Source organism: Ranitomeya variabilis, chromosome 4 (assembly GCF_051348905.1).
Source record: "Ranitomeya variabilis isolate aRanVar5 chromosome 4, aRanVar5.hap1, whole genome shotgun sequence".
In the NCBI taxonomy this organism is placed as follows: Eukaryota; Metazoa; Chordata; class Amphibia; order Anura; family Dendrobatidae; genus Ranitomeya; species Ranitomeya variabilis.
The window spans coordinates 651289363-651317051 of NC_135235.1; the positions used below are offsets into that span (position 1 = coordinate 651289363).

General features: G+C 42.8%; 1 protein-coding gene across 1 annotated transcript in view; it reads left to right on the plus strand.

Moving 5' to 3' along the window:
- Positions 1–15919, plus strand: part of LOC143768172 (uncharacterized) — a 52233-nt gene extending 36314 nt beyond the window's left edge. Inside the window, exons 10-16 of the mRNA XM_077256861.1 lie at positions 4673–4785; positions 4915–5094; positions 5177–5300; positions 5384–5481; positions 5636–5726; positions 9457–10529; positions 14999–15919. Of these exons, the coding sequence (XP_077112976.1) occupies positions 4673–4785; positions 4915–5094; positions 5177–5300; positions 5384–5481; positions 5636–5726; positions 9457–10529; positions 14999–15601 (2282 nt within the window). The 3' untranslated portion in view covers positions 15602–15919. The remainder of the gene's footprint in view (positions 1–4672; positions 4786–4914; positions 5095–5176; positions 5301–5383; positions 5482–5635; positions 5727–9456; positions 10530–14998) is intronic.
- The last annotated feature ends 11770 nt before the right edge of the window (positions 15920–27689 follow it).

A 27689-nucleotide genomic window follows, 5' to 3' on the forward strand; every position in this document is an offset into this window, starting at 1 on the left:
ACCAAATATGTATTGTTACTTTTTTTTTTTTTTACAATAAAACTTTTTTATACAAAATTAGTTTTTATGTATAGCCATATTGTAAGAGCCTTTTTTTGTTAATTTTTTCATTAAGTGCTTGTTTTTTTTTTCCAGCGCAAACTATTTTTTAATGGTATTTGGTGACTTTTTGATCACTTCTAATTCAATTGTTTTGAGACAAAATGACAAACACAACAATACTGGCTTTTTTTTTTTTCAAATGCAGGGTTCACCGAATGGATTAATTGACGAGTTAGTTTTATAGTTCAGGTTACTACAGACATGGTCATTCTAAATTTGTATAGCTTCTTTCTTTTTTTTGGTAAAGGACCTAAAAAGGACAAATTCATTTTGTCAACAGATTTATTTTTTTCATTTTTTTTTTTCTAAACCATTTTTTTTTCCTGTTTTACTTTTTTGCAGTGTGGGACTTCAACATATACCAGTTTGATCACTGATATTTTACACATTATACGTTCACCATTACACTAATAGAAACTGCTAATTGATTCTGCTGCTAGTAAGCCTTAATAGATATAGATATATTAACCATCGTAACCTCAAAATAAATCTCCAGAGAGAGCTCCTTCCCTCTGTCAACTATCTACACAGATGGTCAAAATTGTTGGTGCCACTCGTTTAATGACATAAAAACCGACTGGTCACAGAAACAACTTGAATCTGACAAAAGTAATAATAAATAAAAAATCAATGAAAATGAACAAATGAAGGTCAGACATTGCTTTTCAACCATGCTTCCATGAATTAAAAAATAAATAAATAAAACTCATGAAATAGGCCTGGTCAGAAATGATGGTACTCTTAACCCCTTAACCCCCAAGGGTGGTTTGCACGTTAATGACCGGGCCAATTTTTACAATTCTGACCACTGTCCCTTTATGAGGTTATAACTCTGGAACGCTTCAATGGATCCCGGTGATTCTGACACTGTTTTCTCGTGACATATTGTACTTCATGATAGTGGTAAAATTTCTTTGATATTACCTGCGTTTATTTGTGAAAAAAAACGGAAATTTGGAGAAAATTTTGAAAATTTCGCAATTTTCCACATTTTAATTTTTATGCAATTAAATCACAGAGATATGTCACAAAAAATACTTAATAAGTAACATTTCCCACATGTCTACTTTACATCAGCACAATTTTGGAAACACTTTTTTTTTTTTGTTAGGGAGTTATAAGGGTTAAAATTTGACCAGCAATTTCTCATTTTTACAACACCATTTTTTTTTTTAGGGACCACATCTCATGTGAAGTCATTTTGAGGGGTCTATATGATAGAAAATACCCAAGTGTGACACAATTCTAAAACCTGCACCCCTCAAGGTGCACAAAACCACATTCAAGAAGTTTATTAACCCTTCAGGTGTTTCACAGGAATTTTTGGAATGTTTAAATAAAAATGAACATTTAACTTTTTTACACAAAAAATTTACTTCAGCTCCAATTTGTTTTATTTTACCAAGGGTAACAGGAGAAAATGGACCCCAAAAGTTGTGGTACAATTTGTCCTGAGTACGCCGATACCCCATATGTGGGGGTAAACCACTGTTTGGGCGCATGGCAGAGCTCGGAAGTGAAGGAGCGCCATTTGACTTTTCAATGCAAAATTGACTGGAATTGAGATGGGATGCCATGTTGCGTTTGGAGAGCCCCTGATGTGCCTAAACATTGAAACCCCCCACAAGTGACACCATTTTGGAAAGTAGACCCCCTAAGGAACTTATCTAGATGTGTGGTGAGCACTTTGACCCATTAAGTGATTCACAGAAGTTTATAATGCAGAGCCGTAAAAATAAAAAATTATATTTTTTCACAAAAATGATCTTTTCGCCCCCAATTTTTTATTTTCCCAAGGGTAAGAGAAGAAATTGGACCCCAAAAGTTGTCCAATTTAACCTGAATACGCTGATACCTCATATGTGGGGGTAAACCACTGTTTGGGCGCATGGCAGAGCTCGGAAGGGAAGGAGCGCCATTTGACTTTTCAATGCAAAATTGACTGGAATTGAGATGGGACGCCATGTTGCGTTTGGAGAGCCACTGAGGTGCCTAAACATTGAAACCCCCCACAAGTGACACCATTTTGGAAAGTAGACCCCTAAGGAACTCATCTTGCTGTGTTGTGAGAGCTTTGAACCCCCAAGTGTTTCACTACAGTTTATAACGCAGAGCCGTGAAAATAAAAATTCTTTTTTTTTCCCACAAAAATTTTTTTTAGCCCCCAGTTTTGTATTTTCCCAAGAGTAACAGGAGAAATTGGATCCCAAAGGTTGTTGTCCAATTTGTCCTGAGTACGCTTATACCCCAGATGTGGGGGGGAACCACCGTTTGGGTGCATGGGAGAGCTCGGAAGGGAAGGAGCGCCATTTGGAATGCAGACTTAGATGGAATGGTCTGCAGGCGTCACATTGCGTTTGCAGAGCCCCTAATGTACCTAAACCGTAGAAATCCCCACAAGTGACCCCATATTGGAAACTAGACACCCCAAGGAACTTATCTAGATGTGTTGTGAGAACTTTGAACCCCCAAGTGTTTCACTACAATTTATAACGCAGAGCCGTGAAAATAAAAAATCCTTTTTTTTTTCCACAAAAATTATTTTTTAGCCCCCAGTTTTGTTTTTTCCAAGGGTAAAAGTGTAAATTGAACCCCAAAAGTTGTTGCCCAATTTGCCCTGAGTACGCTGATACCCAATATGTGGGGGGGAACCACCATTTGGGCGCATGGCAGAGCTCGGAAGGAAGGAGCGCGGTTTGGAATGCAGACTTAGATGGATTGGTCTGCAGGCATCACGCTGCATTTGCAGAGTCCCTGATGTAAAGTACTGTATGGGCTATTTGACCAAGAAGGAGAGTGATGGGGTGCTACGCCAGATGACCTGGCCTCCACAGTCACCACACCTGAACCCAATTGAGATGGTTTGGGGTGAGCTGGACCGCAGAGTGAAGGCAAAAGGGCCAACAAGTGCTAAGCATCTCTGGGAACTCCTTCAAGATTGTTGGAAGACCATTCCCGGTGACTACCTCTTGAAGCTCATCAAGAGAATGCCAAGAGTGTGCAAAGCAGTCATCATAGCAAAAGGTGGCTACTTTGAAGAACCTAGAATATAAGACATATTTCCAGTTGTTTCACTTTTTTGTTAAGTATATAATTCCACATACGTTAATTCATAGTTTTGATGCCTTCAGTGTGAATGTACAATTTTCATAGTCATGAAAATACAGAAAAATCTTTGAATGAGAAGGTGTGTCCAAACTTTTGGTCTGTACTGTAAGTGAAAAACTAGGGATGTAGTTAGGCCCTATGGCAATACCCCTATATTTTTCTCTGTAGGAAGGCTGCCAGGAGAATAGGGTTCCATTGAGGGACCTTATTGGATTGAAAATACCCCCCCTCTATCTAATAGTTATTTATATGTATGCCTGTGTTGGATCATTTTTTATTTTAATAAGTATTTAACTCCTTAGCGACCGCTGATACGCCTTTTAGCAACATTGGTTTTTAACAGTGCTGAGGAATAACAGTATAGCACCTAAACAGTAGAAACCCCCCACAATCGACCCCATATTGGAAACTAGACCCCCCCAAGGAACTTATCTAGATGTGTTGTGAGAACTTTGCACCCCCAAGTGTTTCACTACAGTTTATAACGCAGAGCCGTGAAAATAAAAAATCCTTTTTTTTCCACAAAAATTATATTTTAGCCCCCAGTTTTTTATTTTCCCAAGGGTAACAGGAGAAATTGGACCCCAAAAGTTGTCCAATTTGTCCTGAGTACGCTGATACCCTATATGTGGGGGGGGGACCATCGTTTGGGCGCATGGCAGAGCTCGGAGGGGAAGGAGCGCCGTTTGGAATGCAGACTTAGATGGATTGGTCTGCAGGCATCACGTTGCATTTGCAGAGTCCATGATGTACCTAAACAGTAGAAACCCCCACAAGTGACCCCATATTGGAAACTAGACCCCCCAAGGAACTTATCTAGATGTGTTGTGAGAACTTTGAACCCCCAAGTGTTTCACTACAGTTTATAACACAGAGACGTGAAAATAAAAAATCATTTTTTTTCCACAACAATTATTTTTTACCGGGAACATTATTTCAACCGCAAAAAAATAAAAAAAAAATGATTTTACATTCCTTCTCTCCAGCGAATGCTGCTGGAGAGAAGAAATGAATGGCGGCTTCAGCACCCAAAGCAGGGGACAGCGCTTAACTGTAGCGCTGTCTCCTGCATGGTCCATGTGGTACCCAGTCGGCACACGGCTGAAAGAACGTGTGCCACACTGATATGCCACGTGAGAACACGGACACGGAGAACTCCGGTACCGATTTTTCCGGTATCGGAATTATCTAGACGTGTGAGACTGGCCTAAGGGTAATGGTACCAAATACGAATGAAATATATGTAAACTTTTGACTTTGTATTAAGTAATAAAAATGCCTTAAAACATTCTCTCTCTCATTATTCTGGCATTTGGCAAATATTAATAATTATGGTAATCCTAACTAACCTTAAATGGGAAATGTTTATTCTGATTTCTTGTCAGAAATTGAGAAAAACCTGCATATGTGTCTTTTTATATATTGTATGTAAACTTTTATGTTTTCTAATCTTTCCATTTAGATTCCCATTTAGTTTTCCTGATTAACCCAATACAGATGGATAGAGACAGAGACAAGTTGGCGGAGAGGATATTACACCTCACCCTAGAGATCCTCTTCCGGCTTACTGGAGAGGTGAGAGATTCTGATGACGTCACATTACATCATTCTTATCTATGGGAATAACAGATGGACAGAACTGGAGAGGTGAGGACTCTGGAAATGTCTGTAGTGAGGTTTATTAATGTGTCTCTCCATAACCAGGATTACACAGTAGGGAAGAAGACCTCTAGTGAGCGCTGTCAGGACCCTGTGTCTGAGGGATGGGGAAGACCCCTGAGCCCAATCACTGTGCCTCCACCTCACCCCCTGATACATGAGGACATCAATGACCAGAAGATCCTAGAACTCACCTACAAGATGATTGAGCTTCTGACTGGAGAGGTGACACTGCTTGGAATGCTGGGACATTATATAGTAATGCTATGAAGGGATCGGGGGATGACGGTATCATTGTATGTGTCAGGTTCCTGTAAGGTGTCAGGACATCACCATCTATTTCTCCATGGAGGAGTGGGAGTATTTAGAAGGACACAAAGATCTGTACAAGGATGTCATTATGGAGGTTCCCCAGCCCCTCACATCACCAGGTAATAGTCAGGACTAAATACATACAGTGTATAATTATCTTTATGTAAAGAATGAATTAAGTCCCTGTATGTGTTTTCTCCAGGTCTATCAAGTAAGAAGTCAACACCAGAGAGATGTCCGCTTCCTCTTCTTCCACAGGACTGTAAAGAAGAAGATCCCAATGTTCCTCAGGATCATCAGGTAGATAGAGAGAAGGTGTCATGAGATCTCCCCTATGATGTGTAGACATCTGTGAAGGTCTTGTGTTCAGTCTTGTTTTATCCCCCAGTATTGTATGTTTTATACTTGTGTAATGAGAACGGTGAAGATGTGACTTTTGCAATATTTGTTTCAGGGTGAAGATCTGACCTACATTAATGCTACAGAGACATATGTGAGAGGTGATGAGTGGTGTAAAGAGGAGATTCCTACAGATAACCGCCCAGGTGAGTAGGAACCACTAAATGCTTTTGCCATTTTGTGTTAGTCGTTATGAGCTCACTTTTGTCAAAATACTGAATAAAAATGGATGAAAATATGATATTGTTGTAGAGAATAAAATAAGAATGTAAAGATACAGCTGAAACATGCCGATAAGGGAAAGAAGAGAAAAGACAAGGCGCCCCCAATGTGTCACACTGTTTGAAAAACGCACATACAGTCCTTTGTAGGGAATGTGCTCACCTATTGGTGTTGTGAAACTGGGTCACAACTCCCAAGAAGGCATAATCGTAGCAGCAGGTCTCCACAAGAATCCAAAGGGATGCTGGAGGTAATAGTCTTAGGCGAACTGAAGACCGCGCACACGAGGTAGATTTAAGGTGGTTTATTGAAGCCTACGCGTTTCAAGAGCTATCTTGCTCTCTTCTTCAGGGCATATAGTGACTATATGCCCTGAAGAAGAGAGCAAGATAGCTCTTGAAACGCGTAGGCTTCAATAAACCACCTTAAATCTACCTCGTGTGCGCGGTCTTCAGTTCGCCTAAGACGATAAGGGAAAGAAGAGCATTTTGTAGATTAGTCCATCGGACTTTATTTTTCATTATTCTCAACAGTTATCAAGCTATAATATGTTTTAAAAAGGGGCTAATTTAAAAGTTTGAATAAAATACAATTTTAAAAAGTCCTTTTGAGAACATTGCGTGATCTCTTCTCGCTTAGATCATATCTTAAGTTATCACAACCGGGTTACCATAAAAACTAATAACAATCACTGGAAACATCACAATGTCCTAGAGGCTTAACTGAAGATTCTCCATTACAACCATGCAAAATTGTTATAGCAGCTGTTATTGTAGATTGGATCAGTTACAGCAGTTAATAGTCTTTTTGCACAGTATCTCTCAGCAATCTTGACTAATTTGGGGACCACAAACTGCGTTTCTTCATTGCACGGTTTAGACTGCCGGTTAGGGGATTCTTTAGACTCTAAATCTGAGATTAACCCCTTACTGACATCGGACGTATTAGTACGCCGATGTCAGTATCCCCGCTTTGATGTGGCCTCCGGCGGTGAGCCCACATCTTTCCGGGGACATGTTAGCTGTTTTGAACAGCTGACATATGCCCGCAGTAGCCGCGGGTGGAATCGCGATCCACCCGCGGCTATTAACTAGTTAAACTCCAAGAGCGGCATTTAAATCGCGTTTCCGGCCATCGGGCCGGAAATACGCACATCAGTGACCCCCGTGACATGATCGGGGGTAATCGGTGCATCGGCATGACAAACAGAGGTCTCCTTGAGACCTCTATGTTGGTCAATGTCGGATTGCTATGAGCGCCACCCAGTGGCAATTCAGCTACATAGAGGCGATCTGAACATCGCCTATCAAGTTGTGCCAGCTCTAGTCTCCTATGGAGAGCATGGCAAAAGTAAAAAAAAAAATGTTTTTGAAAATATAAAAGTTTAAATCACCCCCCTTTTGCCCCATTCAAAATTAAATAAAAAATCAAACCTACACATATTTGGTATCGCCGCGTTCAGAATCGCGCAATCTATTAATTAAAAAAAAAGGATTAACCTGATCGCTAAACGGCGTAGCGATAAAAAAAAAAAGTTAACAACACCAGAATTACTTTTTTTGGTCGCCACAATACTGGGCAATCAGAAGAACGCATCTGCACCAAAATGGTATAGTTAAAAACATCAGCTCGGCACGCAAAAAATAGACCCTCACCCGACCCCAGATCACGAAAAATGGAGACACTACGGGTACCGGAAAATTGCATTATTTTTTTATTTTTTTAGCAAAGTTTGGAATTTTTTTTCACCTCTTACATAAAAAAGCACCTAGACGTGTTTGGTGTCTATGAACTCGTAATGACCTGGAGAATCATAATGGCAGGTCAGTTTTAGCATTTAGTGAACCTAGCAAAATTACCAAACAAAAAACAAGTGTGGGATTGCACTATTTTTGCAATTTCACCGCACTTGGAATTGTTTTCCAGTTTTTCTAGTACACGGAATGGTAAAAACAATGGTGTTGTTCAAAAGAACAACTCATTCCACAAAAAAAGAAGCCCTCACATGGCCATGTGGATGGAAAAATAAAAAAGTTATGGCTCTGGGAAGGAGGGGAGTGAAAACCGAAAAAAGCTTTGGTCATAAAGGGGTTAAATGCACCCCAGTGTCACATGGATATCCTGTGTTGTGCCAGTAAAGCTATGGTCTTTGGAATTATGTAGATCTGATAAATGTAATTGCTTTAATATTGTTAGTAAGCCTGTCACTTCTCTGTTACTAGAATATGGAAGATTTTCAGACATTTTCATACACATAAATTAAGCATGTGTTATGGAATGTTTAAAGAGGACTTTCACCAGCTTTTACATATAAGATATCTCGTGATAAATGGGCTGAAGAGCAGAATAAAACAATAAAGGGAATCTGTCTTCCGTTTTTGCTATGTAATCTGACCACTGGACAGATACTTCACTGGAATCAGGGTATCGTTTTGTATACTGAGTGCAGCAGTTGTGATAGAATTACAGGTTTTTTTTGCTACAGATAAAGCAACACTCAGAATGCTGAGCTGTATATAAATCCCACCCACACCATGATTGACAGCTTTCGGTGTACACTTCATATTGACAGAAAGCTACCAGTTGGTGTTGGGGACGTAGTTGGACCAGGAGGCACGAGACATCTGGTCCTGTAGTGATAATCTCCTTTCGATAAAACACTGAAATTAAGTAAGCAGAAACACACAGCATAGTGAGTGACACATCGCTGGAATCAGAGTTTCTGCCCCTACATAATGCAGCTCTCAACTTACTTAGCAAAAACCTTCTGACAGATTTCCTTTAACAGAGATTCTTCCCTGGGGATGCTGACTTTTTCCTCTGTATGACATTGTCCAATCATAAGCAGGCACCATCATAATACAGAGAGGAAAAAGGAAACACCTAGAGAGAATTTCAGAACAGACTTTTTCGCTGTTATATGGTAAGAGTGATGTGTAATAACCTTAGGGTGCTTTCACATTGCGTTCAGGCACCCGTTCAGTGGATCCATTGGGGCTTATGTCTAAACTACCCATAAAATGGGATTAAGGCATGTGCGCCAAGGGGGCCATAGACTATAATGGTGCCGGCAGAGCGAACATGTGCTCAGTTGGGCATCATTTTCGGGTGTGTAGGCCTATTGGAGATGGATACTCAGACTCGGTCTACTACATCTGGGTGTCTTCCTCCAGTAGGTGTAAACACAAGAAAATTATGCACCACAGAGCGCACTGAACAGATGAAGATGACAGCTGGTATATATAATAAGAGGGGCAATTTATTAGGAAATTGTTATTATTATTAGGAAATGTTCTAGAAAGAGACTTTCCAGGCTTGGGATGAAAGCGACACACATGAATTCTCATGTGGACCGCACGCTGTCACAATTCTCCGATGCTGACGGTGAGAGCGTTTGGTCACATAGTGATTTCACAGTTTGATCCCAAACCAGGACAACCTGTTTAATAACACAGTTCGTAACAACACAAGACATTAGACATTTTATTATGAGTCTGTGCTTGTTGTGTATTTTTCAGTTTGTATGGAAATTATTTTTATAGAAATTTAATATATATATAATATATATATTATATAATATATATAAAATTTCAAATAAATATTTAGATTATATTATTATACATAAATGAAAATAATCTCTTTTATTCTCGGCAGGTGATTGTTTCAGAAGCGTAAGTGGATCTATAATCCCTTCAGATTTTAACGCAGACAGTCCTGGAATCACACAAAATGCTTACAAAGAGTGGGCAGTTATCCCAGATATACCATCAGCTCTTCACAGCAAAGATCTATCACCTGATCCTTTTCAACATGTCCTATCTTTTGATTCATTACAGACTGATAAGAAAAATAAGGGAAGGGATGTTGAGCATGAAAGATCTCACAAAGAAGATAAACCAATAGCTTGTGTTCAATGTGGAAAATGTTATGAAAATGTATCAAATCTTGTTAAACATGAGAAAGATCACACAGAAGAAAATGGATTTTCTTTTTCAGAATGTCTTACAAGGAAACCAAATCTTTTTGAGCATCAAAAACCTCACACAGGTGAGAGGCCATATTCATGTTCTGAATGCGGGAAATGTTTTATAGAGAAATCTCACCTTATAACACATGAGAGAAGTCACACAGGGGAGAAATTGTTCTCATGTTCAGAATGTGGATCATGTTTTAACCGTCAATCAAAACTTATTAGGCACGTGCGAAGTCACAGCGGGGAGAAGCCATTTTCATGCTTAGAATGTGGGAAATGTTTTTCTCAGAAATCAACTCTTGTTGACCATCAAAAAACTCACACTGGGGAGAAGCCATTTTCTTGTTCAGAATGTGGGAAATGTTGGAAAAAGAAATCCGATCTTGTTATACATCAGAGAGTTCATACTGGAGAGAAGCCATTCTCATGCGCAGAATGTGGAAAGTGTTTTAACCAAAAATCTCATCTTGCTATACATCGGAAAAGTCACACAGGAGAAAAGCCATTTTCATGTTTAAAATGTGGGAAAAGTTTCTCTCAGAGATCAAAAGTAATTGTCCATCAAAAAACTCACACAGAGGAAAAGCCTTTTTTCTGTTCAGAATGTGGGAAATATTTCAAACATAAGTATAGTCTTGCTACACATCAGAGAATTCACACAGGGGAAAAGCCATTTACATGTGCAGAATGTGGAAAGTGTTTTAAACGAAAATCAGTGCTTGATATGCATCAGATAAGTCACACAGGAGAGATAGTCCATGAGCCGGGCCAGATATCGGTACCACCCGGAGTGACTAATTTTCTTTGGTATTTTTAGGTAGATGCATGTCTGTAGTTTATTTTTTGATATGATAGCCCTTACATATACGTAGCTTATTAACCCCTTCAGCCCTAGGCCTATTTGTACCCAAGTGCCTAAGCCAATCTGACCTGTGCCACTTCATGGGCTAATAACTTTGGAACGCTTTCACCTATCCAAGCCATTCTGAGATTGTTTTCTCGTGACATATTGTACTTCACGTCAGTGCTAAATGGGAGTCAATATATTTTACCTTTCTATATAAAAAAATGCTAAATATTCGGAAATTTTGGAAAAATCGGCAATTTTTTAACTTTGAAATTCTCTGCTTTTTACAAAAATACTGATACCCCCCATAATAGTTATTAATTTACACTCCCCACATGTTTACTTCATATTGGCATCATTTTGAAAATGAAACCTTATTGTTTTACGACGTAATAGGGCTTATAGTTTTATGCGCAATTTTTCACATTTACAGCAAAACCCACTTTTCAAAGGACCAAGTCACTTCTGAAGTCACTTTAAGGGGCTTACATAACAGAAACCACCCATAAATTACCCCATTTTGCAAACTACACCCCTCAAGCTGTTCAAAACTCATTTTTAAAAACTGTTAACCCTTTAGGTGTTCCACAGGAATTTTAGCAGAATGAAGGCGAAATTTCAAAATTTCATTTTTTTTCCAGATATTACATTGTAATCCAATTTTACCTGCAACCTAGCAAGGGTTAACGGCAAACCCAAACTTGGTTACCCTAATTCTGCAGTTTATAGAAACACCCCACATGTACTCGTAAACTAAAGTATGGGCACACAGCACAGCTCAACACGGAAGGAGCGCTATGTGGTTTTTGGGTGTCTTCCACACAATCTGTAATCTCCTCTCTATCATAGGGAACAGATTTCAGGATGCAGGCCTTAGAGATCTGTGTGTTGAATCCGGTGTAATCGCTGAAGGATCAGTGTCTGGAGTGATGGACGGCCGGAGGTACAACAGAGCAGTGAGACTACACAAGCTGGTCTATGAAGCACTTATGAGGCTTGCATGGAAAAACTTCCTTCCATGGCTAGAAGAAAACCATGCAAGGGACCTTCACCATCTGGATGAAACACTGAAGAACATCACAAACTTTCGCATCAGTGTGTCGCAGGGATCCTTCGAAAAGCTCTTGGATAATGAATCTTGCACACTTACCCTGAAGCTCTTTCAAGTTTATCTTGAGACCCTCAGAAATGAACAACTCTCAGCATTCTGGATGTCATACTTGGACATGGTCGAGACCATGCTGGCCCTGGTTCGAGCTTCAAGAGAAGGCAACTGGATGCTTCACCTAGGAGCAATCCGACAGATGATACCATGGTGTTTTGCCTATGACAAGGTCAACTATGCCCGATACCTAACCTATTACTATGCCACAATGTCTCGGCTGCCCATAGAACACCCAGAGGTCCATGAATACTTCATGCAAGGTGGCTTTTCGGTCCAGATCGGTAGCAAGAATCCTTTTGGACGAATTCCTGTGGACCAGACCATTGAAGAGACAATCAACAAAGACACCCAGACACCAGGGGGCACAAAAGGCTTCAGCCTCAAAGTTGGAGCTGTTTCCAGGTTCTACCTGACATCAGAGTACCGCAGTATGTACTTGAGGCAGCTGAGGGCCCTGGTAGGCCAACAATATACTGACTTCAGCCATTCAGACCTACAGGTGTCTAGGATTAGAAGAGATGAAGCCGATGTCCAATCTTTCGTTCAACTGCTGGAGACAGGTTGGGTGAACCCCTTCAACAAAGAGCATAATGGTGAACTTATCAGTTTGTCAACAGCGACTGTAGCACCACCAGATGTAGCCAAAGACCTTCAAGGGGCATACAGTATAGGAGAGGATGCATATCAAACATTCAAGGATGAGCGTTTGGGTACCGATAAGCCAACTACATTGTTTCATGACAAGATGACGAAGAACAAACTTAAAACGTTCTCTAACATCCAAATGAAGACACGCAGACAAGGTCTTGGCAAGGAGGTAATTTTGAAGGCTGACAGAAACCTATTTGGCCAGATGATACTTGTAGCTGAGAACAGAAAGCTACAAATGAGTGATGTCTTGACTCATCCCCTGGGTCCATTGCCATGGGCACTTGCCAATGGTGATGGGTCTATCCGCAAGACCAACAAGGCTGCCCTCGCAAGGGAGTTGGAGAGGAATGCTCGTCCTGCAGAAGTGATCCCCGAGCCCTCTGCAACCATCATTGATGGGATGAGCCTGGTTCAGAAACTGAAGGGAAACAATGCAACATTTGGCCAGCTAGCAGGCACAGCAATGAGTCGCGCTATCCATGAGGGTGCTAAGAGCAAGCGCATTGATATTGTCTTTGACGTCTACAAGGAGACATCCATCAAAGATACAGAAAGAGTCAACAGATATGAAGGCACAGGGATCCATTTCAAGAACATTCAACATGGGCACAACATCCAGCAGTGGAAAAAGCTTCTAAGTAGTTCCTCCAACAAGGCAAGTCTCATAAAGTTTCTGGTAGAAGAATGGAAGGCGAAACACCACAGGGAGAAGCTTGAGGAGAAGGAGCTGTATGTCACATGTGAGCAGCTCTGCTTTAAGATCACCAAAGAACAGTGGGAAGAGGCTGCTGACCTTAAGTCAAATCAAGAAGAAGCAGACACACGCCTCCTTCTCCATGCTCTTCATGCAGCAGAATCTGGTTACAAGTCGGTCATCATCACTTCGGAGGATACTGATGTCATGGTCCTGTGTCTGGGCATGTGCCACAAAATCCCATCCCACCTGTTCCAGAAATGCGGTACACAGAACCGGACAAGATTCCTGGATATCACCACTCTGAGCCGAACATTGGGAGGCAGCGTATGTGATTCATTGATTGGTATGCATGCATTTACAGGCTGTGACACCGTCAGTGCATTCGCTGGCCGTGGGAAGATGACGACACTCAAGCAGTTGAAGATGAACAAGACATACCAGGATGCCTTTCAGGAAGTTGGTCGTTCATGGGAAGTGTCTACCGAACTTTTTGAGAAGTTACAGGAAATCACCTGCCACATGTACCTGCCAACTACCCAAACAACTGAGGTAAACAGGCTCCGTTATCAGCTGTTCTGTGCCAGACGTGGAGTGGTAGAGTCAAGTCAACTCCCTCCTTGCCAGGACTGCCTTTTCATGCATGCACTGCGTGCAAACTACCAGGCTGCGATCTGGAGGAGAAGTCTGCAGAGCCAGCCATGGGTTGCAAACCCAACAGACTGCGGTTGGATGATAGATAACGACGGAAAGCTTGTTGTCAAGTGGATGCAAGGGGCACCAGCACCAGAAGCTATTATACAGCTACTGTCCTGCAAGTGTGTGCGGTCATGTGAACTTCCTCAGTGTACTTGCCTCAGCAATGGCCTGAAGTGCACAGACATGTGCAGATTACAGACATGCCAGAACAAGGGTACTGAAGACGAGCCAGTAGAACAACAGTCAGATTCAGAGTCCGATGTTGAAGATATTATGGAGTAACATATATATATATATATATATATATATATATATATATATATATATATATATATATATATATGCACATGACATGTTCAGTGTGTATTTACATAACTTGGATTAAATTTTGTTACAAATACTACATCTAGTCACTCCGGGTGGTACCGATATCGTCATATTTGGTTCTTGGCTCATGCTAAAATTCCTGTGGAACACCTAAAGGGTTAACAGTTTTTAAAAATGAGTTTTGAACAGCTTGAGGGGTGTAGTTTGCAAAATGGGGTAATTTATGGGTGGTTTCTGTTATGTAAGCCCCTTAAAGTGACTTCAGAAGTGACTTGGTCCTTTGAAAAGTGGGTTTTGCTGTAAATGTGAAAAATTGCGCATAAAACTATAAGCCCTATTACGTCGTAAAACAATAAGGTTTCATTTTCAAAATGATGCCAATATGAAGTAAACATGTGGGGAGTGTAAATTAATAACTATTATGGGGGGTATCAGTATTTTTGTAAAAAGCAGAGAATTTCAAAGTTAAAAAATTGCCGATTTTTCCAAAATTTCCGAATATTTAGCATTTTTTTATATAGAAAGGTAAAATATATTGACTCCCATTTAGCACTGACGTGAAGTACAATATGTCACGAGAAAACAATCTCAGAATGGCTTGGATAGGTGAAAGCGTTCCAAAGTTATTAGCCCATGAAGTGGCACAGGTCAGATTGGCTTAGGCACTTGGGTACAAATAGGCCTAGGGCTGAAGGGGTTAATAAGCTACGTATATGTAAGGGCTATCATATCAAAAAATAAACTACAGACATGCATCTACCTAAAAATACCAAAGAGAATTAGTCACTCCGCTTGGTACCGATATCGTCAAATTTGGTTCTTGGCTCATGGACTAAGAAGCCTTTTTCATGCTCAGAATGTAGGAAAAGTTTTTCTCGGAAATCATATCTTGTGGATCATCAAAAAACTCATACAGGAGAGAAGCCATTTCCATGCTCAGAATGTGGGAAATGTTTTTCTCGGAAATCAAATCTTGTTGATCATCAAAAAATTCACACAGGTGAGAAGCCTTTTCCATGTTTAGAATGTGGGAAATTGTTTCAACAGAAGTCCGGTCTTATAACACATCTGAAAATTCACACAGGGGAAAAGCCATTCTCATGTGCAGAATGCGGGAAGTGTTTTAACCAAAAATCATATCTTGCTAAGCATCAGAGAAGTCACAGTGGGGAGAAGCCATTTTCATGCTTACAATGTGGGAAATGTTTTTCTCAAAAATCAAATCTTGCTGACCATAAAAAAACTCACACAGGGGAGAAGCCATTTTCATGTTTAGAATGTGGGAAATGTTGTAAAAAGAAGTCGGACCTCATTATACATCAGAGAATTCACACAGGGGAGAAGCCATACTCATGCACAGAATGTGGGAAATATTTTGCTCGAAAGTCAAATCTTGTTGATCATCAAAAAACTCACACAAGGGAGAGATCATTTTACTGTTGAGAATACAGGAAATGTTTGAAAGACAAGTATGGCCTTGTTACACATGTGAAAGGTGTTTTAACTAAAAATTAGTTCATGCAAGGCATCAGCAAATTCAAACAAGAGAAGCAAGCTAGCCTATGTTTTAAAAATGTAGTGCAACAAATATGTGAAAATTGTCATTTCCACTAACCAAACAAAGAATACACATAAAATCTCTGCACATTTGTAAAATATATTAAAGAGTTATTCTCAAGTTGTGTCTTGAGCAGCACACAACTTTCTTTTCCTTTTTGCTGGTGGGGTGGGCACTCTTCCTTCAGTGATAATTCTGGTCAGTTTCCTTCTGCAGCGTTTCTGCTACCATGACAACTTAAAGGGAATCTGTCACCTGTTTTGGCCGCTATAAAATGTGGCCACTGCCTTTCAGGGCTTATCTACAGCATTCTATAATGCTGTAGATAAGCCCCTGGTCTGACCTGCAAGTTAAGAAAAATAAGTTATATTATACTCAACCGGGGGGTGGTCCGGTCCGATGGGTGTCGCAGGTCTGGGTCCAGCGCCTCCCATATTCTTGCGATGCCGCCCTCCTACGTCATCACTCTCCAGCATGGGCGTACTTCTCTGCTTTGTTGAGGGCAGAGCAAAGTACTGCAATGCGCAGGCTCCGGGAAAGATCAGAGAGGTCCAGCACCTGCGCACTGCAGTACTTAACCCTTCCCTCAACAGGGCAGAGAAGTATGCCTGCGCAGGAGCGCGATGCTGGGGAGCGATGAAGACGAAGGAACGTGGCATTGCAAGAAGATGAGAGGCGCCAAACCTGGGACACCCATCGGACCGGACCGCCTCTCCCCCGGGTGAGTATAATATAACTTATTTTTCTTCACTTGCAGGTCGGACCGGAGGCTTATCTACAGCATTATAGAATGCTGTAGAGAGGCCCTGAAAGGCAGTGGCCGTATCTTATAGCGGCCAAAACTGGTGACAGGTTCCCTTTAACTGTCAGTGCTTGTTCTGGAGTCTGCACTGTTCTCACAATATTTGCATATAGAGAAAGTAGTGCCTCTGAACACAGGAGCAGTGATTAGAAAAACTGTTCTGAAAAAACAGATACTGGGTGCTGGTTATTTTGCAGAACTATTAACTGCAGCTTAGGAGCTGAGTTTGAGATGAGTATCTAACTGCTGTATAGAAATCAGTGGGCTAGAGATAAGGTGGCTGATATCTCAGACATTATAAAGGATTAGTGATGAGCGAATATACTTGTTACTCAAGATTTCCTGAGCACGCTCGGGTGTCCTCCGAGTATTTTTTAGTGCTCGGAGATTTAGTTTTTAGCGCCACAACTGAATGATTTACATCTCTTAGGCAGCATAAGTACATGTGGGGATTCCCTAGCAACCAGGCATCCCCCACATGTACTTATGCTGGCTAACAGATGTAAATCATTCAGCTGCGGTGCTAAAAACTAAAACTCTGAGCACTAAAAAATACTCGGAGGACACCCGAGCGTGCTAGGGAAATCTCGAGTAACGAGTATATTCGCTCATCACTATAAAGGATCTATTTTTTTTTTTCAATAGTGATTTTTTAATTATGTGATTGTATATTTTTAATAATATTAAGGAAACTGTTGATATTATCTTTTTATTATTATCTACTGCCGCCACTGGAGGTTGATATTTTTATTTGTTGATGTGCCATGAGTCAGAGAACGACACATACACACAGCAAATACAGTAGACACAGGCCATAGGAAAGTATGGTCAGTTACAAGTCCAATCTCCTATACTGTGGCAGCATCCACTGTGCTGAACTGTTCTCGCCCCTGCCATATGAAGTTCACTGCTATGAGGGGGAACCATGTTCCATTTTATTGCAGCTTGGAACAACTTCCTTCTGTCATCACTACTTACAGTGTTAGGCCGGTTTCACACATCCCGATAATTCCGGTATCGGAAAAAACTACTAAAGATGTCCGTGTGTGTAATACTTGCGGCACACGTGTTGCTACCATGTTCCGCCAGTGTGCTGCATCTGTGCCACAAGGACGGGTGCCACGGAAGAAGTGGTACAGTAAGCGCTGTTCCTTGGTGCCAGGTGGGGTCCCCTCATGTTTGACAACCAGGTTTACTAAAGGTGAGAGCTGGGGGCTGGTATTTTCAGACTGGTAAAGGACTATGGATATTGACTCCCCAAGCCTAAAAATAGCAGCTGGGAACTGCCCAGAAAAGGCACATCTATTAGATGCACTAATTCTGGTGCTTTGCCTGGCTCCTCCCACTTGCCCTGTAGAGGTGGCAAGTGGGGTTCATAGAGTGCCTTGCAAAAGTATTCGGCTCCGTGGAATTTTTCAACCTTTTCCCACATTTCATGCTTCAAACATAAAGATACCAAATGTAAATTTTTGGTGAAGAATCAACAAGTGGAACACAATTGTGAAGTTGAACAAAATTTATTGGTTATTTTAAATTTTTGTGGAAATTCAAAAACTGAAAAGTGAGGCGTGAAATATTATTCGGCCACTTTAACTTAATACTTTGTTGTGCCACCTTTTGCTGCGATTACAGCTGCAAGTCGCTTGGGGTATGTCTCTATCAGTTTTGTGCATTGAGAGACTGAAATTCTTGCCCATTCTTCGTTGGCAAACAGCTCGAGCTCAGTGAGGTTTGATGGAGATCATTTGTGAACAGCAGTTTTCAGCTCTTTCCACAGATTCTCGATTGAATTGAGGTCTGAACTTTGACTTGGGGCCGAATACTTTCACAAGGCACTGTATTTGTGGCGTTGATGTCACCTTTGTATTGTCAGGTGACATCAAGTCCACAGCTTAGTAATGGGGAGGCATCTATAATACTCCTATCCATTACTAATCCTATAGTTATGTAATAAATAAAGGCATAGCAAGTATAAAGTATTTTATTAGAAATAAAACAAAACACAGTTTTACATTTTTATTTAAAAATAACAAACACAGTTATACTCACCTAACGCCTAATTCCACTGAATCCCTCATCTTCTGTAATAAAACTAAAATAAAAAAACAACAATATTCCTCACCTGTCCGTCATTCTGTCCCATGCCTGGGGTATTATTTGTTATCAACCTGAATGGTGCCAGGATGTGACCATTCAGGCAGCACCATTGACCGGTGGTGAGATCATCGTGGTTACTGCCGGTCAGTGAGGCTGCGTCCCCAGCCAGGCTGAACTGCGGTGACCTTAGTACCGTGGGAAAAAGTCAGTTATGAGGTCACTGCAGTTCAGTTCAGTGAGTTCAAAGGACATCACGGTGAGAAATTCAGTTCAACTCATTAACCAGTGGTTCTCAGTCTGGACAGCCGCATCTTGGCACCTCCAGGTTGAAAATTATTTATCCCCCAGACTTGGATTACTGTGTGGGACAGAACAACTGACAGGTGAGGGATGTTGTTTTTTTTTATTTTTTGGTTTGGTTGCTTGTTATTTTTAAATAAAAATGGAAAACTGTTTAGTTTTATTTCTAATAAAGGACTTTACTCTGGCTGTATCTTTACAATACAACTATAGGATTAGTAATGGATAGGTGTCTTATAGACGCCTATCCATTACCAAGCCGTGGGCTTGATGTCACAAGACTACAGCTAAGCACCAGAATTGGCACATCTAAGGGTATCTGCACACGTATTCTTGAGGTCTGCGGATTTCTCCGCAGTGGATTTGTGAAAACCGCAGGTAAAAGGCACTGCGTTTTACCTGCGGATTTACCGTGGTTTTTGTGCAGATTCCCCTGCGGTTTTACACCTGTGGTTTTCTATTATGGAGCAGGTGTAAAACCACTGCAGATTCCGCACAAAGAATTGACATGCTGCAGAATGTAAACCGCTGCGTTTCCGCGTGTTTTTTTCCACAGCATGTGCACTGCGGATTGCGTTTCCCATAGGTTTACATTGTACTGTAAACGCATGGGAAACTGCTGCGGACCCGCAGCTGCGGAAACGCTGCAGATCGGCAGCAAAATCCGCAGCATGTGAACATAGCCTAAGAGATACGTCACTCCTGGGGGCTGCGGGCTGCTATTTTTAGGCTGAGTTGGTCAAAGCTATCAGCTTTAGCAAGGCTGGTTGTCAGAAATTGGGGGGACCCCAATCTGTTTTTTTATTATTATTTAAATAATTAAAAATAAACAGCATGGGGACCCCTCTAATGACGGTGCTCTCAGACCCAGGTGGACACCCCTGTACGTCGGTAGTCCTCCTCTGGGTCCATCTCCAACTCATTAATCTCTTTTCCTGGCCTGCCAAAAAGTAGAGTATAGGGAGTGTATCCTGTGGTGCGATGTACCCGATTGTTGTACACCTACACCAGCTCTGTTACAAATTCCGGCCAACGAGCCTTACGGTCCTCTTTCAATGTCCTCAACATTTGGATAAGGGATCGATTAAACCATTCTCACGCTCCATTACCCTGAGGGTGGTAAGACGTCATACGAGACGCCGGACCTGAGACACCCATTAGAGCGGACCGCCCCCCAGGTGAGCATAATATAACTTATTTTTCTTCACTTGCAGGTCGGACCGGGGGCTTATCTACAGCATTATAGAATGCTGTAGATAAGCCCTAAGGGTATGTGTCCATGGTCAGGATGGCCGGCGGAATCGCCGCAGCGGCGCTAAGCCCCGCCCCCTTTCTAGGACGCGATGATGCCGGATGTGTTAACTCTTCACATCCGGGATGATCGCTCGCTCCCATAGCGCCCTGTGATATGCCTTGCGGGGACGCTGCGTCCCCGCAAGGTGTACGGACATGCTGCGATCTGAAAAGACGCGCAGCATGTCCGGAGTCGCAGGGAAGACGGATGCGGGTTTCCACGCATAGTGGAGACGGGATTTCCTAAAATCCCCTCCACTATACTGGAACATCTGGACGCTGCGTGTTTGACGCTGCAGCTCTGCGCAGCATCAAACACGCAGCGTTTACTGACTGTGGAAACTCACCCTAAAAGGCAGTGGCCGCATCTTATAGCAGCAAAATCTGCTCTGACAGGTTCCCTTTAAGCAGTGAGTTGTGATAGCAGTTCTGAGCACCAGAGCAGACATGGTGAGAACAGGTTCAGCAGCCTGGCATTTTATTACCTGGCTATGCTGTAAGTACTGACAAGTGGTGACAGCAGTTCTGCCACCAGGCTTGCAGCAGTAGATTCTTCTTGCAGTGAGAACAATTTGGGCAGCCTGGCATTAATAGAACAATGTTTTCACCTCTGGATAACGAAGTCAACGATGAGGTTCAAATCCCATATATGGACCAAAATATAAAGTAAAGAATGAAAAAAAGACACCTTTTTTTAAGAAATTATTAAAATAAACATAATTTGTATAGCTGCATCTATAAAAGTCTGGTCTATCAAAATATAAAATTAATTACAGTAAATGCGATAAGCAGAAAATTATCTAAATTCAGAATTGCGGTTTTTGGGTCACAACACTTGCCTAAAAAAATGCAGTAAAAACCATCAAAATATCATATGCCTCATAAAGGTATCATCTCACTATGCTAAAAAAAAACCCAAAATCTCAGAAACAACATCCATATGACAGCTGCACAATAGTCATGGTTGGGTCAGCAGAGCCGTCGGCTAGTCGGAGCTTCGTAGTTCGTGTTATATGGCCATCTGACTGCACCTTAAAGAGGGTAAAACTATAAGAAATGTGACACCCACATGCTCTGCTGATTGGGAGAATCCATGTGTATTGCTGCTATAGCAGCTTTGTCAAGGAAATGTATATTAGCTACACATAGAACATATATACACTCCCAAGAATGAAATTGTAACACCAGGAAGGAAAATTTGTGAAGCTATGAAAATCACAGAATGGATAGACATGTTCATGATTTTCAAATGATGAAAAAATTACAAAATTTTCAAAACAGCTTAATTTATTCAGTATTACTGTAAGTATGAGCACCAGACTCAGAAATACACGCATTTACATACATGCTATCCCTGAGGTTAGTAATAGTTGTCTGAGGAATAGAGAGGATGCGGATGGATCCGGAGGATCAAGTTTGAGTCAAACTTTCTGAAATTTGCGGTTTCATGCAAATTTGAACATTTTGAAATTCGATTTGCAGTTCTCATTAAAAAAACAACACACCTTTGAAGCATCAGAGAGCAGGCTAATATTTTATGTTGCCATGTGGACCTCCCCTTAATTCTATGCATCTATAACACCTTATGGATTATTATATCTTGTACAGTGGTGGCCAGTACCTGGGTCATCCTCATCAGAAATCAGTTCCCAGCAGAGTATAGTTTGCATAGCAGAGTTGCTTTTCCCTCTCCAGACTTGAAGGCTTCTTTCACACTTGCGTCGTGTGACGTATGTCGCAATCCGTCATTTTGGGAAAAAACGGATCCTGCAAATGTGCCCGCAGGATGCGTTTTTTTCCCATAGACTTGTATTGCCGACGGATTGCGACGTATGACCACACGTTGCGTCCGTCGTGCACTGGATTTGTTGTGTTTTGGGGGACCGTAGGCACGAAAAAACGTTCAAGGGAACGTTTTTTCGTATGTCGCGTCCGCCATTTTCTACCGCGCATGCACGGCTGGAACTCCGCCCCCTCCTCCCCAGACTGTAGAACGGGCAGCGGATGCATTAAAAAACTGCATCCGCTGCCCACGTCGTGCAACATTTTCACAACGTGCGTCGGTACGTCGCGCCGACGCTTAGCGACGGACCCGTACCGACGCAAGTGTGAAAGAAGCGAAGTCTCTATCTCGCATCGAGTATACGCTCCTCTGGTCAGCAGGCTTCTCTCTTCTGTGGCTTGTAAGCTGTTATCATTGGCAGGGTCCTCTATATCTCTCCTGTAGGGTATAAGCCCGTGGTGGCGAACCTATGACACACATCTCAGCACTGACACACGTAGCCATTTTCCATGACACGTGGCTGCATACAGAGAAGTATGGGGCTGCATGCCGAGAAGAACTTTTCATCCTCGGCTCCTGCATGGCCAGGTGCAATAGCCAAGGATAAAACATTTGCTGTAGTGTAGACACTCTTTGCTGGAGGTCTGAAGGCCAAAACAGCAGAAATTCGGCACAGAGTGTCTAGTTCAGGGACTTCCGGTTAAGCCGTTAGAGGATCTTTGACCTCACTTCCGGCCGACGGAGCAGGGAGCAGTGGAATGCCGCGGGGGATGCATCTCTGGGAACCCTGTGATCACCATTACCAGCAACCACATAACCACAGCAACCATCATCCAATCTACTGTTCTGGGGTGTCGTGGATTTCTAATTAACCATCATTACTGATATAATAGTTGAAGAGGGTGAAGGAGGACGGGGTGGGTGAAGGAGGACGGGGGAAGATGCAGGAGGACGGGGAGGATGAAGGAGGATGGGGGAGGATGAAGGAGGATGGGGGAGGATGAAGGAGGATGGGGAAGGGTGAAGGAGGATGGGGAGGATGAAGGACGGGGGAGTGTGAAGCAGGACATGGAGGATGAAGGAGGATGGGGGAGCCACGCATATAAGGATGGCAGGGGGGAGCAGAGCCACGCATATAAGAATGGGAGAGGGAGCAGAGCCACGCATATAAGGATGACGGGGGAGCAGAGCCACGCATATAAGGATGGGAGAGGGGAGCAGAGCCACGCATATAAGGATGGGAGGGGGGGAGCAGAGCCACGCATATAAGGATGGGAGGGGGGAGCAGAGCCACGCATACAAGATGGGAGGGGGGAGCAGAGCCACGCATACAAGATGGGAGGGGGGAGCCATGCATATAACGGGGAGCCACACAGAGCAGGACAAGAGGGGGGAGCCACACATGATGGACAGTGATGAGGGGATAATACATACCCGGCTTATACTCGAGTCGATAAGCTTACCCAGTTTTTTGTGGCAAAATTTGGTGCCTCGGCTTATACTCGGGTCGGCTTATACTCGAGTGTATACGGTATGTAATATATATACACATGTATGTGTGTATGGCTATAGCTATATAGCTTTGTTGCCATAAAACGAGGGGGGCCTAGACACAGTTCTTGCACAGGGGCCCCAAGCTGTCAGTGTCCGCCCCTGCCCAGGTAACAATTGTACTCACATCTTACAGAAGTGAGTATAATTGAGGCTCTGACTGCCGGGTCAGAGCGACGTGAGCAGAGTGATCACGCTGCTGACGTCACTCACTCGTGCTGCAGAGGCAAACAATGGTGGTAAGTGCTCCAGTGGTGCAGAAGACACCGAAGATTAAGTGCACGGGAGGGGGGGACAATTTGGGGATGGGGGAATTTATTATGTGTGGGGAGAACGAGTGGAGATGGGGTGCATAATGTGTGGGGTGAGATTTAAGGGCACAAAACGAAGAGCAAAGGGGGAGATGGGGAAACTACTGGGGGAATGGGGGCATGTATGAGGAAACGGTATGGGGGGATGGGTGCAGACAGTATGGCAAGCAACGGGGGAATGTATGTGGACACAGCATCAGTAGCGATGTGAAAAATGTATGTGGACAGAGTACGGGGAGTGAGGGTGATGGGATGTGTGCAGACACAGTATGGGGAGTCAGGTGAGCAGGCAGTATAGAAAGTGAAGGGTAAAATATATGAGGAGACAGTATGGTGAACAGGAGGGATGTGAGAGGAGACAGTATGAGGAGGGAGGGGAATAGTGTGAGGAGACAGTATGGGGAGAAGAGTGACTGGGCACAGAATAGAAACTGAGTAGTGGGTTCGTAGCATGGGGGCACAGCTAGGAGGGGGCAGTATACCAAGGAGGGGGAGTGTGATGAGAGTACAATATAAATACAGAGCCCTATAGGTGGACACAATATGAGAGGACAGTGTGAAGAGGGGGCCGGTATGGAAAGTAGAAGTCAGTGTGAAGAGCATGTACCATAAGAGGGACAATGTGGGGGTCAAATTTTGTGCAGACAATATAGTGAGGGGCAATTTTTTTTATACAGGAGCATTATAATGACACTTGTATCTATAAGAGCATCATGTGGAGATTTTCTGCAAAAGAGCGGAGAAGATGGAAGTCTGCAGAGACGGCTGTGGATGAGAAAACTCATCATGGGATCTGGACAAGATGAAGAAAAGAAGAACGACTCCAGAGACGACCTCATCTATAAGGTACCTGGATATAAATGTTATTTGTGATACTAACTTTCATGTTTTTATTTATATTAGGAGCATTAAAGGGGATGTCCAGGTTTGTGATAAGTCAGCAGTCATTCTTTGTGACTGCAGACTTCTGAATTCTAACAGTGCGCACTGCACGCTGTCAGGATTCTCTCGTGCTGGCGATTTACAGTACATACATGCGGTCATGTGCTGACTAGACATGTGTGGCCTCACTCAATGAAAATGAACTGAGCGAGGCCGGGCAGGTTTAGTCGGAATGTGGTCAGACATATACAAATCGCATGCTTGTGCTGACATGACTGTCCACCGGCAAGGGAGAATCCTAAAAGTGTGCAGTGCATTAGTTGTGAGAATTCAGAAGCCTGCGATGTCAGGATTCAGCTTTGCAGGTTCCAGTAGTCGTCACATGGACACTTAACTCATATGCAACTTTCATACTTCTGGTCCTGTGACAACTAGCTTCTCTTCTGCTTCTCTGTTTTTAACTGAACATTGAGAGCATTAGAGGGACAAGGTTGTTGGTACATGACTAAGTGTGAAAATCGCATATGTCCCTGGTGGGGAGGCACCAAAATGAATTCTTGCCCCTGGTGCCAGAAAACCTAGATACACCTCTGCCGGTATGCTACTACGAGCGGTGATTACCGGGTCCGGTGGAGGGAGGTCTGTGCATAGTGCAGCACAGGCAGTTAGGAAGGGACTGAGGGTGTGCAGAGAGAGAATGGAGACCAAGAGACTGCCCGTCCCAGTCTACGCCATAGCCTGGAGCCCTCATTATCATAGGAATATGTCAGTTAAAGGGAGTCTATAAACATAAGGGTGAATGACCTCGGGGAGATCAAAACATCCAACACCATCACGTGTTTCTCAACGCAGTGATCCAGAACACTGCCCCCATCCCTGATGGGAAATATGCAAATGCATGTAGAAAAGCCGCGGAGACACCATCACGTGTTTGTCAACGCAAGCAATGAATAGCCAGGTCTTTCACCGGGAAGGAACAACCACGGGAAGGGCAGCATCCAATAAAGAAAAACCACCTATGCCAAAACATGGTATCAATCCACAGACAGCTGTTTTGGGGGAGTCTGTCACCCCAAAAATCGTATATGAGATAAGGCCACCGGCATCAGGGGCTTATCTATAGCATTCTGTAATGCATTTTGGAATGCTGTAGATAAGCCCCCGATGTATACTGAAAGGTAAGAAAAACAGGTTATATTATACTCACCCAGGGGCGGTCCCGCTGCGGTCTGGTCCGATGGGTGTCGCGGTGCGGTTCCAGCGCCTCCCATCTTCATACGATGACGTCCTCTTCTTGTCTTCCTGCCCCTGCTCCAGCGCAGGCGTTCTTTGTCTTGTTGAGGGCAGAGCAAAGTACTGCAGTGCGCAGGTGCCGGGCCTCTCTGACCTTCCCGGCGCCTGCGCACTGCAGTACTTTGCCCTCAACAGGGCAGACAAAGTACGCCTGCGGCGGAGCCGCAGCAGGAAGACAAGAAGAGGACGTGATCGTATGAAGATAGGCGCCAGACCGAACCGCGACGCCCAGCGGACCGCCCCTGGGTGAGTATAATATAACCTGTTTTTCTTACCTTTCAGGATACATCGGGGGTTTATCTACAGCATTCCAGAATGCTGTAGATAAGTCCCTGATGCTGGTGGCTTTATCTCATACGATTTGTGGGGTGACAGACTCCCTTTAATAAATTGTTTTTCTAAAGCTTTATAGTGTAGTTTTAGGTCAGGGAGGGATAGTTAAGGATGAGCTAGCAAGGTGCAGGGACAGGTAGTGAGGTAGTGATGGCTACTTGTGGACATGTGCGGCACTTGCGGGTTTGCACTTGCGGTGAGACAAAAACACTGCTGGCAGCGTTTTTTCCCATTGCTGCAAGTACCGCCTTTGCCGGATCGCGGCAAAACCGCAAGTGCCGCACATGTCCGCAAGTCCCATAGGGAATGAATGAGGCCGAACGCAGTGTTGCCGTAAGTGATCCGTTACACGGCAGATGCAGAAAAACTGCCCGATTTGCTGCAAAAGGCTACTTTTACATCAGCGATTTTTGCCAAAGTCACTGCTGATAGTGTCATACTCAACAATGGGGGAGGCAGCAAGGCCTAGGGCAGCAGAAACTCTAAATACGGCCCTGCTACTGTCACTGCCCCCTGATGGAGAACCCAAAAAATAAACAAGGTTAAGGAAGTGGTAGCATTGGTAGCCAACACCCTTTCAAGAGACATGGACCGAGATGTACGGCATTATAGAAAAAAAGGCATATCATTTTGCATTCTATGTACTGAATCGGTAGTAAGCAGAACGTGGAATATAAATAGACATTTTGAAACTAATAATTCTTGAAAAAAGTGAGGCTGAAAGGAAGAAATACATTTCCAGGCAACTACACCTTTATAAGAGCCAATCTAATTCCATCATTAAATTTGTAAAAGGCTCTACATATTTAACATCTGCAAGTTTGAGCGTTGCTCACTCCATAGCTCAATATGGAAAAGCACTCCGTGAGGGAGAATTTATTAAAGAAACTCTCCTAAGATGTGCCCCAGTTCTATTTCACGATATGCAGAATACAGATGCAATTATTAAGAGAGTATCTGAGTTACCACTCAGTAGAAATATCATAAAAGACCGAATAATTAGACTGAACACAAGCGTGCAACATCAATTAAAGAGACATACATAATTGTAAATATTTTTCGATACCTCTTGATGAAACTACTGATGTCACATCACATGCTCAGCTGACCATTATTGGTCGATATTCTGATGGTCTCACAATGAGAGAAGAGTTGATAAAGTTAGTATCAATGCCAACAAGTACATCAGGAAGCGAAATATGTAAGGTTGTTATACAAACGTTCCGAGACCTAAGCACTGATATCTCTAAAGTTGTGTCTGACGACAGATGGGGCACCAAACATGGTGGGGAAAAATGTTGGATGTGTCAAATTGTTTATGGAAGCTA